We start from the raw sequence: 15,074 nt of genomic DNA on the forward strand, positions 1-15,074 counted from the left end.
GAATGAGAAAAATTCTGTGAGGCGTGCTCTCACAATCCCAGAGACCACTATCCCTTGCAATATAACCTTAGTGAAATATTTCATGTTCTTCTCTTTTCTCCATGCACACAAGGGGCTTTTAAGGAAGCATAAAGCGTGGTTCTTAATTAGCCCAAATCCTAACTATAAAATAACAGCATTGACACATCCGTGTAGAAAAGGGGCTTGACTGGCCAGCTAACTCATGATTCACAGCATCACTTGTGCTTTTTATTGACTCTAGCAAATTTTACACTGAAAGCTTCATAAATAGGAAATATTCATATTTATTTTAAAGGATAACTGTACATAATCTGTCTTCTCTCTTGAATATAGGGTTGTCATGTAATAGCATCCAGGTGCTATTAAAGAGTATCTTTTTTATTACCTACCCTTCTATACTTGGATTCTGGTGCAAAATGAAGACAAATAACAAAGTTAATAGAGTGGATTTTTAAAATATTTTTTTATTTTGTATGGCATACAATGTCAGGGATATCCACAGTACAATGTTACAGACTATCTTGGCAGCTTAGTTTGTTCAGTTCACACTTTTACACGCTTATCCTCAGTGTGCCAAGGAGGAGGAACTAGCTTTTATTATTACTAACAAAAACTAGCCAAAGAAGCTGACTAAATAAAAATTCATTCACTTTGGTACAAAATCATTAATTTTGGTCCAGAACGAGCTAGTTTTGAAAACTTTTTACCCAACAGATACATGATGAGCACCATATTATAATTATAATATTATAACTACAATGGAAGCTGTTGTACAGTTTAGGTTGCTGTTGTTTCCTAATAATTTATGGCTACTGAGCTGTCATCTGTTAATTCAATGTACACCTGCTATTAACATGGTAGATATGGATATACAGATATAGTTATATAAGAATAGAGGAAGGTGAAGACATATGTTGTCAGAATGTTAAAATGTTCAAGTAGAAGCTATAAAGAAGCTTCATGGAATGAGCCTACAATAGAATGCTGATTCCTAGGAATGAACAGATCTCTAGCGCCATTTCCATGCAGGGATGCCAGATGGACGTCCTGGGCAGAAGGGGAAAAATATTAAGATGGGAGTTCATGGGTAAAACTGTAAATGATAATAACTAGGGATTATTCTACTTCTGTTCCAGCAATAACAACCCCTACTATTTTAAAGCACTTACTCCTTTAACAAATAACAAAACAACTTCACATAAAACTAGAATGAGAAGGGGGAAACTAACAAGTACCCCAAACAGCATACACATAAACATTCAATTCATAGAACAGTATTGGCACTATTATTGAAATTCCTGTATGTGCTTAAAAACTGACATAACAGCCAAGTATTAGACTAAAAATGTCTACAGCCTGAAGAGGATTGAAGCTAAAAGAAGGAAAAAATATGCTTGGCTTGAGAAACTATGAGAAATTGCAGAAACAGTATGTTACACCCATGCTGTAGATTTTATGATAATCTTAGTTTGCAGTTTCCATGCTTTTGCAAATATAAATGTATATATTTTGCAAATATAAATATGAATGAACAGAAAATATAAATCAGTGCCAGTGCTTCCACAACACTCGTTTGAGAATGGAGCAGTAGCGCTTTAAAATAAACTTTTTCATTAATTCCATTTCCTCTTATTTTCCACTACCAACTGAAACTCCATTACAATATGGGAGATTTTGCCCATTGACTTTCTAAAGCAAACTTACCTGGTGCATTCACAATCTGTGAAGACTTTACAGAACAACCCTGGAGCCTACCAATGCGGCTGCTTCTCAAGTGAGAAGTAGAACTGGAAAGAGAGAGAATATAGTTTTATTGTAGCCATATTTGGAAGCTAGGGATCATGGGAGTTGAGGTTCAACATAACTGAGAGCAGCATATTCAGAAAACTATTCTACAACTTCCCTAGCTGTTTGATGTAGTTCCCAATCAAACAACCAAATAATTTGCCTATTCTTATACATTCAGAATATATGTAACAATTTTTGTACAGCTTCCCATACCAAGAATATATTAGCATGGACTATACATTCCATCTACCCTTAAGCAAAAGATTGAAAAACAGATATAAGTAGTCCTCAACTTATGACCACAATTGAGCCCAAAATTTCCACTGCTAAGCAAGACAGTGGTTAAGTAAGTTTTGCCCTATTTTATGACCTTTCTTGCCACAGCTGTTAAGTGAATCACTGCAATTGTTAGGCTAGTGACATGACTGTTAAGTGAATCTGGCTTCCCCATTGATTTTCCTTGTCAGAAGGTTAAAAAAGGGATCTCGTGACATTGCAACCGTCATAAATATGAGTCAATTTCCAAGTGTCTGAATTTTGATCGTGTGACCACGTGGATGCTACAGCTGTCATAAGTATGAAAAATGGTCATAAGTCCCCTTTTTCAGTGCCATTGCAATTTCAAACAATCACTAAATGAACGGTTGTAAGTTGAGGACTACCTGTAAACAGATTTTATGTCATGCTCCCAGAGACAAGGTTTTATATGAGTTTTTAACCATAACAAAGAATACAAAGAATGAGGTTGTAGACTGAAATGAAGAATATCACTTCAGACTGGTGCAAGAAGTGATGTTATTTCTGGTACCCATGAAAAACTGATCTTACAAAAAATAGCTGCTATCTTGCCAATAACAAACAAGGAATCACCTGCCACCAAGTCTGTAATCATTCTACTCTTTGTAAACATCAACCTAGAGAGCAAGTTTGTTGTAATGGTTAAAGCATCTAAAACTAATCCTGCCTTAGGCACATAATCAACTGAGTGACCTTGGACTAGTTTGTCTCTCTGTAAGCTGTGGGAAGCTGTCAATGGCAAACCACTTCTGAAAAATCTGAAAACTGCAGGCACTAGTCAGCACTGACTCAAAAGCACCCTCGCCCTGCCACCAAAAGTTACCTAGGCATAATTTCCACATTAACCAAACTTATCTCAAAGCTGAGAATGACTTTACATTGTGGTATGTCTCCTCTTCTGTAATGATGCTTTGGAAGCCAGAGATGTTGCTCTTGGGATAGAGGAGCCTTTCATAATAAACACAGGCATGGAGGCCCTGAAATAGATCCATGAGAGATGGTAAATCATGCAGGTGGATTTGGTAGCTCTCTATTAAAGAAATCTGTTTTCTAGACAGCATAGCATAACAATAAGATTAAATCAGAAAAGAAAAACATTCAAATCAAATCTTTATTTGGTCATAGACCAGCAAATAAAACACAAGGGTCACAATTAATTAAGATAACAGAACAACATAGGGATTTTTTTTGCTGATCTATGACAGAATAAAGATTTGATTTGATCTGATCTGAAAAACACATTAAAAAAACTGGAATATACTACAGACAAAATTTTAGAAAACTGACAAGGATGAAGCTTATTTTAAGTGAAAAGAATTGAAAAAGTATCTCAGCTGCTTTCAAATATATCAAAATATTATAAAAGTCTTTTGCTTTTCCCAAACGATTAGTAGCATTTAAACAAAACACACTGCTTTCCCTCAGGATTAATCTTTGAATCTATACCTTATACATAAGATTACATTTAATCCATACAATGGAAAAGTTTTTGAAAAATAGCCAGATGATTTTTCGGGCCGAGATGCTCTACTGAGAAGACTAGGAACTAAATCAGCATTCACATACATGCCAGGTTATATATCCTACCTTTCAAAGATTTTACAGAGTCATGCCACAAAACCTATGTAGAAACTAAGGGGAACCCGTGTGGCTCATGTACCTCACAAACGTACTGATCTCTATAGCAAATTATACTCCTTAAGCCCTCGGCAAACTATTGCTGGGACCAAGTTTGCTGAAAGTATCAGTGTTATCCATAACCTTTTACCTTTCAACAGCTTTAGGTGAGGTAAGATCACCATCTACAAAGGGAAGGTGCAACTACTGTGTTTCCCCAAAAGTAAGGCCTACCCCAAAAATAAGCCCTAGTTTTAGGGCGAGGCACAAACCTAAAAATCAAACTGGGGGGGGGGGGTGGAACTGCCCCACGCGCTCCGCACCCACTTACCTGGCAGCCAGGCCTCTCCTCGCCAGCCCACTTCTTCTGCAGCCAGGCCTGCATTTCTCAGTCACAGGCCTTTCCAGAAGGCCTGTGCAGCCAAGAACCAAGCTATGGATTGAATCCATAGCTTGGTTCTGCAAGACCTCTGGAGTCGAGAACCAAGCTATGGATTGGGCTACTCGGCTGCAAAGGTCTTCTGGAAAGGCCTGACTGCAAAATGCTGACCGGAATGCAGCTGCAGAATGAAGCTGCTCTTTCGGCCACAGAAGAAGTGGACCGGCTACGCGGGGCTGTTGGTGCTGGAGGGGAGTATAAAAGACATCCCCTGAAAATAAAACCTGGGCTACTCGGCTGCAAAGGTCTTCTGGAAAGGCCTGACTGCAAAATGCTGACCGGAATGCAGCTGCAGAATGAAGCTGCTCTTTCGGCCACAGAAGAAGTGGACCGGCTACGCGGGGCTGTTGGTGCTGGAGGGGAGTATAAAAGACATCCCCTGAAAATAAAACCTGGTGCTTTTGGAGACAAAAAAAAAAAAAGACCGGTCTTATTTTCGGGGAAACACAGTATGTTAGTTTGCTAGAATAGTAGACCCTTTGGGTTCCAGCCATACTAATTGCCTATTAATTCCCAAACCAGTTTATCACTGCAAAACAAAATGAAACAAATCTCACAAATCTTGCCTCTTCTTTATCTGGGCACCGGACAAGGAAAATATTATTTGTAGATTTCATATAATGTACTGTAGAGATCCCTTTACTCACAGATTGTTTCAACGGAGCCTAAGAAGACAGTGTGGATTAGGAAATGACTAATATACTAGCCTGCCATCTGAATATTTCTCAGGATATCACACATGTAATTTGAGCTTTTGGTTAATGTACCACCACAAATTTAGCAGATGGTGCTGAAAAACAATTATAACTTCTTGATGGAGTTCTCTAAACTCCACAAAAGCCATTTGTTTGAGACAATTGGACAATAGACTGCCCAACCCTATTAGAAGCCATTAAAATCCAAGGACTACTGGGTTAAATCTCTGCAAATAAGATAATTGAAAACAATTGCCTTTCTGAAGATCCTACCTGGGTATAAAAGGCACACTCTGATGATTGGAGACATGCTGGACACTTTCCCAAGCAGGGCATTCCACAGTATTGACCTTCAAGGCTGGGGGGCAGGATTCCTCAAAGCGGTCAAAAGTTATGTTCAAGTTTTGTGGAGGAGAGCAATTCTGAATGGTTGGGGGAGCTAGGGGCATGCGACTCTTAGTAACTGTTGATGGGCAATATAATGGAGTATGATGGTCAACTGGTCTGGGAGATTTTGCTTTCACTCCAAGAGGAGTGCTGGTACAGTCTACTGGGGCAAAATCAGACCATTCCTTCAGAGAATCCACTTTCTGGGATGAGAGGCAAGCCTTCCGACAGCGCTTTGCACACTCCCTTTGGCTAGATGAAATGCTTCTTTCAGACTGTGATGCCTTCCTCTTCTTTGTTGAGTGGTGAGGGGTCTTCAAGACAGCATGTGGAAACAGCTCAGCTTCTGGTTCAGCAGGTTGTATTCCAGGATTGACCTTAGGACTGGCATGCTTGGTTGCAGTAAGAGAGGCAGGGAGGACAGCTATGATAAAGAAACAAACAATAACAAACATTGTTGGCATGAATTGGTCTGCACTTTCAACATTTACCCTTCTCTGAACTTTACCCAAAGAATCATTGCGATTTATAAATTGTTGCACATCCGGTTCTTCATCATGTCCATCCAAAACTGAAATGTTCAGGGCTCCATGGGACTCTTGATGAAGTATGGAAGTCAGCTCTTCAAACTGTGCTATCATTTCAGGAGTAAGTAAGTTGGTGACTTTCAACCAACTGTACTGTCTTTTGGCTACCAGCAGAGCAGCTATTACAAGCCTGAAATAAAACAGATCTATGAGATTTGCAAGAGGAGAGCTAGTTAAAATGTAAAAGTTTATTTATTTAATTTTTTTTGTAAAAGTTTTATTGGTTTTTTTACAATAACAGCCTTAGTGCCTGATGTATAGCATGTTGTCTTGGTTCATAATTTTTTTAGAAAAGAATATACAATTAATAATAGTTAATAAACAATCAATAATAATTAATTTTTATATTTCCATAATTAGTATATCAATTTATAATATATTTCCTTGATCTTCTCTTCACCTAGTAGTATTCTCCTTTTACAACATTAAACAAATATACTTTCTAATATTTGAAAATTTCCATATTTAAATGATTAAATAAAAACATTTTCTTCTATAATTATACTAACAATAGTAGCGTCCACATGTAGCATTTTTTTTCTTGTCAGCTTGTTTTCGTAAGAGTCATCTTATTGATTCACCATGTATCTTATTTTCATAAATCTTGTTTAAGCTCAATTTCTCCATAATATTCAATTCTTGTCAATCATATTTCCCCCAGTATTTAACATCTAAATATCCAAATTTTCCATTTAAATATATCATCCCAGTATTTTCATCTTTCATATATTATAGAAATACTATACTTCTTATCTATCATAATATCTATCCATAACATCTTTCTAGTCAATTTATATTTCACTTCTATTTATAAAAATCAGTTAAATCACTATATATCCCTTTTTCAGAGTTCTTATTAAGCCTAAATTCCCCTCAATATTTCAATCATTCCTTAATCCTAAATATTTTCAAACTTAATTTGTCTTTAAAATTCAAACTTTTCCTTCACTTACAACATCCTAATATTTTTACATTTTGTATCTTATCAAAAAATACTATATTCTTATCCCACTTATTCTAAAATCCCTTTATGGCCAAAGTTATTTGTTTATTTAGCCATATTCAAACAAGTGTTTACTCATATAATATTCCATTTGGTAGGGTGAAACCAATGTCTTCAGCCCGTCTCTAATCTTCTTCCTTTGCCAAATTGTTTTCCAAATTAATATTTTCGTCAAAGAGTTCTTGAATTTTTGTAGTTATTGTTAGGAGTAGAGGATACATAGTAGATAAGATGTATGCTTTTTGTCTCCCAAACAATGATTCTCCTAACAGTGTCCATTTTGTTAAGTTTTCTTTCTTCTCAGGTTTATTTTGACGTTCTAATGCATAAGGTATCTTTCCCATATTTATTCTTGTATCCAAGTCTTGTAAGTTTTTTCTTGTTTGTATTAAGTTATAATTCCCTTCATTTGTAACTTCACCAGTTGAATCATTTTTTTCTAGTTCACATTCTGGTGTCTGGATTGTTTGTTCATTCTTTACCATCATTCTTTGGATGTTTTTTGATTGTAGATTTAAGTTAGAAGTATATTCACTTATAGTATCAAAGTTATCTCCTTGTGGTTTAAGTCTGTTGTCGTAGCATAGCATAAATTTCGTCTTGGAAAGTATTTTTCTTGTCTTGAAGTGTTTCTAAAGGTCTTTGATCTTTCAGGCTAAATCTTTCAGGAGTAAATATTAAGTGTGGTTTTCTATCATTTTTTGATGAGCATGTCATATCTATGTTGTCTCCCCCTTTCGAGTAGTCTGTCATAAATGCCATAGTCTCTGTAATTAGCCTTGTCAAGCTAACCAAAACTCAAAAACCACACAGTCCAATTTTGTATAGTTCTTGTTTTTATATATAATTTTTGTAATCCACTGTAATTTTCAGTTGTCAAGATTTCAGTAAAATCAATGTTTTATAACAATTCTTTCTTTCAGGAGTCAATTGTCAATTCAATATATTTAACCAGCTTAAATCCTTCTGTAACTTCCCTTCTCAGTAATTTATCATAGATCAAAGTTTTTAAACAGTTCATAAATTTAAACCACAAAGTATTTCTTTTCCTTCAAACACTTTCCAATCTTATAGCCGGCCCAGTATGCAATCTCTTCTCTGTTCCTTAGCAACTATCTTCTTAAAGGTTATTAGAGTTCATCGGAACTGGCATCTTTAATGTGCTATATTCTCATTGTCCACTAGATGTCAGCAAATATTTATTTTCCAGCTCTTTCAGACAAAAAGTTCTTATTATTTTCTTTTTTTTATGCAATTCAATCAAAATCTTTTAGAATATAATCTTAGCAGTTTGTTTTAATTTCTAAGTTTGTAGTATTTTGAATTTAATTTCAATAAAGTTCTTTCCTCCTTAAAGGTTAATTCACCGCTTCCGCCTGTGGGGGAATGGGAATGTAGTCCTCTCCCCTCACTTTCGGAGGTTGTTTGCTTTGGGGATCTTTCCCAGGGACTGGTTGTAAAATAAGGGAGAGAAGATCAAATACTCTCACCAGTTCCAAGCACGCTGTTCACTGTTGTTCTTGGTAGTGCTCTTGGACTTCAGCTGCAGGAGCTTGGGCTAGACGCTGGCATGCGGCTAGCCTTTCTCCTGTCAGGTTGGGAGGGCTTTCCCTGGATCAAACGAAATGATTGCCGTCGCTTCGTGATCAATGCGGCGTCCCTCCTTTGCGGTCACCTCTCCGGGGCGACTTTGGACCCATCTAGGGTCCCCCTGGCAGGGCGAAATTAGCCGTGGGGAGCAGAGGTCTGCTTTCGCACGGCCATGCATTACGAGCGCAAATCGGAAGTCTGTAAAAGTTTAAATAAATGTATGCAGTGGAATGGACTGGGCTGGTCTCTGTTTCCTTTCAATCCCTGGAAAAAGGTAGGGTATGGGAAATTTAAAAAAAAAGCATCTGCAGTATTTCTTTGAGTCCAATATATCTGTTATATATGTACAAAAGTAGCAGGTTAAAAAAAGGTTACTCATCCTTCATTTTGAACTGAAATATACCAAATCACCTCTTCAATTGTTCCTTGTCCATGCTCTGCAACTGAGTTTCCACTTTTTCCTGATGTTTAATTGGATTTGAAAACTTTGGGCAGCAGCACTCAAATTTTCTTTCTGAATCCTGAATTTATCCAAGAAAAAATGGTACAAGATTGCAGGATCTATATTATAATTGTAAATTACAAAACTGTAATTGTTATTTACAAGTTCTCAGACATCAATTGGCTGAGCTGCTATGATGTCAGAGTATCCATTAAATTCTGAAGAGAAAGAAAAGCTCACTACTGTAGATGCTGATCAGACATCCACAAACCAATTTGCCATTTTAAAAGTGAATGTTCATAGCTCTCTGGCAAGAAAAGAAAGAAAAAAAGGGAAAAAATAATCAATTATCATACTTTAGAGAAAATTGCAAATCCTACAAAAAATGCTGCAAACCTTTTTTTAACCTTTTTCAAAACACATCTCACATTAAGAATCACAACCTTCTTTTGAGATTTCTGATGGGCACAGAGAAGGCAAGAAATCTTTGCCAATTTTATCTTTCCTTCATGTTAACATGAGAAATGCCTTTGATACCAAAAAGGTTTGCCTGATGGAAAGCACACATAGAAATGGGCTTGGAATATTTGTGGATCAATGGTGCTGACATTGTAATATAGGTTTTATGAAGAAAATAAGTCAACTTGGCTGGGAACAGGTACATCTTTAAGAAAGAGAAGAAAGAGAAGAAAAGAAGAACTAGTGCTGGCAAGGAAAAGCCTATTAAGTATTTTGCTGCCACTGTGGTTATATCATGGGGGATGTTAAAAGTAAGAGTCAGAAAGCCAAGAAAAAAACTTAATTTAAATACTGCACCACAAAATGGGCTGAATTTTCTTTAACAGCATACCATTGCTTTATTAATATCATGTGCTATGTACAAATAAATCATAATGGTTTAACATAATAGTTACGTTCATTCAACAGCTAAGATGGTGGTTGAGTTTCTCCATGACACTAAATACAAAACCAAAAGGTTATTTAGTCTAGTGCAGACATGTCAAACCCGCGACGTCACGTGACGTTGCGCAACTTATCAGGACAGTTTTGCCATTGCCGGCAATGGGGTGGGCGCAGCTTCCATGTGACGCGTCCGACTCGCGGGCTGGCAATTTGACACCCCTGGTCTAGTGTATCTTGAAGGGAAGTAGAGGTTTTTTATTGTTCTTGAGAACAAATTATTTTGTATATAATGACAGCAAGACAAGATCAAAATTAGAAGTGGAAGCAGCCAGCTTTTTCTTTCTTTTGGCCTTTCTTTCTCTCACACAATGGAAGAAACTGGGGGGAAAGTAAACCCGGGGAACATAAGCTGAAGGAGACCAAACTGTGATGAATCCTACTTCTTTCCACTAAACAAAATGGCCACATTCTCCCTATAGGTGTATTATTTGTAATTGTAATGCAGTAATTTTATTTTATCCCTTAAATATTCTGTGATGCAATCTATATGCAGAGGCAAGTTTGTGAATCAAGGACTTTAGCAACTGCACTCAACTGAAACAACTGATAGCACAACTTAACGAGAAAAAAAACTTCACTTTGATGCTATATTGTATATTCAATTAATGCCCTCTCATTGACACTCAGTTTCTTCTTTCTTGAGAAATGCAGAAAATTAATCAAACTCAGCATTTCAGATTTTCCTTCCATGTGAATTAACTTGAGTTCTCACCTCTTCAGGGTGAGGAAGGAAGGAGCAATTGCTGCCGGGTGTTAGTTTAGAAATGTTCATAGGATTCATTTACACACTAGGCACACAGAATCCTGCTTGGATGAAAGAACAAATTAATGCTAAGTAATTCTTGCAAAAACCGTGAGAGAAATTATCTATGTGCTGGACAACTTTGACTTAGACTCCTTTCATAATTCTCGTGCTCTTACCTCCTTCGTGTGGCTTTTTCTTGAGCAATTTTGTTTCAAAAGTTGGGAGGGTCCCATTTCTGTGGAATCATCTTTTTGCAACACTACATTATCCAAAGTAATTTCTTCTGACCTACGTCCAAAGCAAGGAGAAAAATTTACTTCAACATCAACTTGAACAGAATCAAAAACATTCCAGTCCAATTTGCCCATTCCCCTCTTCAAGGCACAAATTTGTTCAGTTTGAAGGTTTGCTAATGAAATTCAGGCCCAAATATATTAACAAAGTGTGAAATATCACATATATTTTAATTGGGGGGGGGAGATAATCCCTCAAACTATTAAATAACTATTCAGTACTCTCCTGTTATAATATTCTATTGCTTAATATTTCTACAGCAATACTGTTTTCAAAGCACTTACAATCTTCACAAAGCACTGAAAACATCTGTGTAGAGATAGTCAAAATTATCATCCCCATATTGCAAATGGGGGAGAATCTAAGAGGCAGTGGCCTGCCAAAAGCATCTGGAACATAATATGCTAGAAAAAAAATTGCATAGTAGAAAAAAAAAATCTTCCTTCAAAGTTTCAATTTCTTACATATATTACTGCTTCACTATCTCCTTCTATTCCCACCTTGGGCAATATTAAATATTTATTTATACTTCTCTCTTTATGCCAAAGAATCGGGAACTACTGAATGTATGAACAATATCGTTCTCAAAATAGATTTCACAATACTTAGAACCATGGAGGATATTTTTTTAAAATAGCTTTCATTGCTATAAATGAAATATAAGAATTTGTCCCTGAATAGGAATAAGATATTTGTTTCTTTTTAAGGAAGTGAAATAAAAAGAAGAGATAAAGAGTTTGGCATTTCAGTTTGGAACCAGAAGATAAAAATAAAAGATATTGTCTCATGCAGAAGAGATCATATTTACTGACACATTGCCCATCTGCTACCTTTTCTCCCCTTAGAGCAGAGGTCCCCAACCCCTGGACCGCAGCCCACTACCGGACCTTGAGCCTTTCAGAACCAGGCTGCGGAAGTGGCAGGCACGCATGCGTGTGCACATCCCTACTTGCGCAAGCAGCGGGCAAGCCTGTGCCCACCGCTTGCATAAAACCATCCCCCTCTTCCCCTGCCAGTTTGCAAAGCCGGAAAGGTTGGGGAACTCTGCTTTAGAGGTAATGGACCACCTGAAGAGCTCCATCTGCTCAGAAGTACAAGGAGCCAAAGCAGGGAAGAACGTAAGCTCTGGCATTTTTTCTTCATAAGCTCGGAGCCTCCCTCTTAAGTCTGCCACCTGAAAGGGACAAAATGGTATGCTTATTTTGGGTAAATCTAAAGTTACCTAAGACAAATTAGATTATCCACATTACAGACGTGTTGCCCTGACTGAAATAACCCTCTGTGATAAAGGTTAATGAATAAAATTTGTTCTCAATCCCCTTAGGCATTAACTTGAGGCCAGGAACAAGAATCATCAAATACTCTACCAAACCAGACAGCCTTGTACTGATATTTACTACAGCACACTTAGAATACTACATTAACAGCAAGATTGTGTCTTTACCTTGCATTGCCAACATGCCTCACAATGAGCAGAATCCTCTACCCCGAAAAGTTTCTTCAAAAGTACAGGGCTTACTTATTATAGTATGCCCTATGCTGCTATTCTCCAAAGGATTTGCAAGTAAAGAATATTTTTCAGTCTTGTCTGGAGATGCTAGGTATGGATTACCAAGTGACATTTTCCTAAACAGTCAATATACTCAGAATTTCTGATAGATGCATCAACAGCTAAGATTGCCTTAATTGTGCATTGGGTCAGACAAATCAAACAAAATACTGTATTTTATTCTATTGTATGGAATTCTTGCCTTTCCTTGACTTCTCACCCCAATAAAAATATTTTGGGCTTGAGACATAATGTCAGAACCCCTTACCTCTATCTTTAGTTGCTCACAAATAGCTGCATATTTGCTGCTAGAGTGGTTTAGTCTCACCACATTAGGTTTTATCTGTATACCAGGGCAAAGAATAGAAAGCAAAAAATGTTTATCATAAGGACTGCAAGAAGGCTTAGATACATGATTAATACTGTATCACAAACTGGAACCCCCACCCTACATTTTCAATAAAGTAGAAAATGTTGTAGAATATCAGATACATAAATATATCAGCAAGCCAAAATATGCCAGGCTTAAGTCCCTCATTGCCTATGTTGCCAGAGTTGATCTAATGAATTTCAGCATATTGGAAAAACAGAATCTATTAAATATAACCCCTTACATGAGAAATAAAATTCATTAAATTTGCATAGAATTTGTCAAAAATATATCCAAGAAAATGGAAGATTGTCAAAAGCCAGTGGAACAGAATTTGTCTCATTTTTGGTACAAAAAGAGTGTCAAATATTTACACCATTATTAGTTCAAATACAAAATTAGAGATTCTAAAGTCTGAAACAATATAAATTTCTGTCAATTTCTCACAATATATATATTTTGTAAACATGATTTACAATACTGAAAAGACTGTTGTAACAGGTGGCCCCCTTGACTTCATCCAGTAATTTTCCTCGGGAGAAGAAAAGAAGTGACTTAGAACCATCAAATACTGTACAATTACAGAAAGTTGTAGGAAAAAATCTAGGCTCCAAATGCCATTAGTTTCATATCTATAAACACAGATTTCTAGCCTGAATGGAATACAAATAACTATAACACCAACAGAAAAAAAATACAATAGTGTTTATAGGGTGAGAAAAGAAAAGGTTAAAAGAAAAGAAAAAAAGGGAAAAATTAGTTAAAAGATCCATGTAGTATCCATATAATTAATTCAGTATTTAAGGTTATCATTACATCTAGACCATACCTGAAACATAGTATTTCATCTTCTTAGGTTTAGAACATAAAGATTTTTCAAAAATGTGTAACAGAGGTAATATCCAGAATCCATTCCTTGATGTCAGAGAGATGTTACAGGTAAATTATCAGAAAAAAATCTTAAAATATTTAAAATAACCATTAGGAATCAACTGATTTAAGGAATGTGTTGCTGTTTGGCCCAGGCATTCCAACAGAACGTCTTCCGTGCTATTTTCAGATTTCAGCTCTTCCAAATGTTTGTTTTTTTCCCATATGATTTTCAATAAAAACTTGCTTACTTATTAAGAACTAAATATGTTGAGCAGTATTCAGGGTGGGAAAGGAAAACTCTGTTTAACATAGTTGGACCCTAAAGTTTGCTAAGATTTCAGAGAAATTACAAACACTGTCTCTCAATAAGCCCCAAAATGATAATACCCAGAAAAATTCTCACCCAGAATATAGATATCAACAGCCCAATGGTACAATTGGAAATTTTATAGGTTAAAGTTAGACAGCAAGTTCAATTTGCCCAGTATATTTGAATGATTTTGGTCTACTATATTTTTTTTCATTCTTTTGTCTATCTATGTAAAATGAACACTAGAATTCCTCTTAAAATATACATTAATCCTAATTTTAATTTAATTTAATTTAAAATCACATTACATAAAATTACATTAATTTTATTCTAACTTACTGGAAATTTTTGCCATCAGGCTACATTTAATGAAATTGCCTCTATATACTTAGTTCAATGTATCCTGATAAATTTCTAGTAAAATATAAATTCAAGTATTTTATGGAGCCTGTATAGATTGTAAATTCTAAGTTCTTATAGTAAAGGTTTCTAGCCCTCATGCTTTAGAATAAAGCTTTAAAATCCCCAGTGGAATTTCTGATTTCTCAAACAGAATAACAGGTAGTCCTTGATTTACAACCACAATTGAGCCCAAAATTTATATTGTTAAGTGAGATATTTATGTGAGTTTTGCCCCATTTTACAACCTTTCTTGCCACAGTTGTTGAATAAATCACTGCAGTTGATAATTTAGTAATCTGGTTGTTAAGTGAATTTGGCTTCCCCATTGACTTTGCTTGTAAAAAGGTTGCAAAAGGTGATCACATGACCTTGGGATACAACAATGGTCATAAGAATGAACCAGTTATCAAGAATCTGAATTTTGATCACATGATCATGAGGATGCTACTAAGGTTGTAACTGAAAAATAGTCATAAGTCACTTTTTTCAGTGCTATTGTAACTTTAAGGCTCTTTTTAAAGGGGTGTTTTAATAAATTTTTAGGGGGAACGCGGGAGGTTGGGAGGGGGGAGGATCACCTTAGGTCAGGACCAGCCATGTCTGAGGGTTGCGGTGTAGAAAGGGTGGGGGGGGAGGGTGGGGGGTTGAGGGAGGAGGGAGTTATTAGTACGGTCAGTGGGAGAGGCAGATATGGCGGGAGCA

The 15,074-nt window shown here is 36.3% G+C and overlaps 1 protein-coding gene across 1 annotated transcript in view; it reads right to left on the reverse strand.

Annotated features, from left to right (window-relative positions):
• Positions 1 to 505: 505 nt before the first annotated feature.
• The window catches only part of KIF18B (kinesin family member 18B), a 26,231-nt gene continuing 11,662 nt past the window's right edge, over positions 506 to 15,074 (reverse strand). Inside the window, exons 7-14 of the mRNA XM_015814638.1 lie at positions 12,686 to 12,760; positions 11,936 to 12,042; positions 10,751 to 10,862; positions 8,836 to 8,945; positions 5,131 to 5,961; positions 2,985 to 3,083; positions 1,726 to 1,808; positions 506 to 1,068 (exon numbers count right to left, since the gene is read on the reverse strand). Coding sequence (XP_015670124.1) covers positions 1,031 to 1,068; positions 1,726 to 1,808; positions 2,985 to 3,083; positions 5,131 to 5,961; positions 8,836 to 8,945; positions 10,751 to 10,862; positions 11,936 to 12,042; positions 12,686 to 12,760 — 1,455 coding nt within the window. The 3' untranslated portion in view covers positions 506 to 1,030. The remainder of the gene's footprint in view (positions 1,069 to 1,725; positions 1,809 to 2,984; positions 3,084 to 5,130; positions 5,962 to 8,835; positions 8,946 to 10,750; positions 10,863 to 11,935; positions 12,043 to 12,685; positions 12,761 to 15,074) is intronic.

This window comes from Protobothrops mucrosquamatus, unplaced genomic scaffold, assembly GCF_001527695.2.
Source record: "Protobothrops mucrosquamatus isolate PMUCROS unplaced genomic scaffold, P.Mucros_1.0 scaffold269, whole genome shotgun sequence".
Lineage (NCBI taxonomy): Eukaryota > Metazoa > Chordata > Lepidosauria > Squamata > Viperidae > Protobothrops > Protobothrops mucrosquamatus.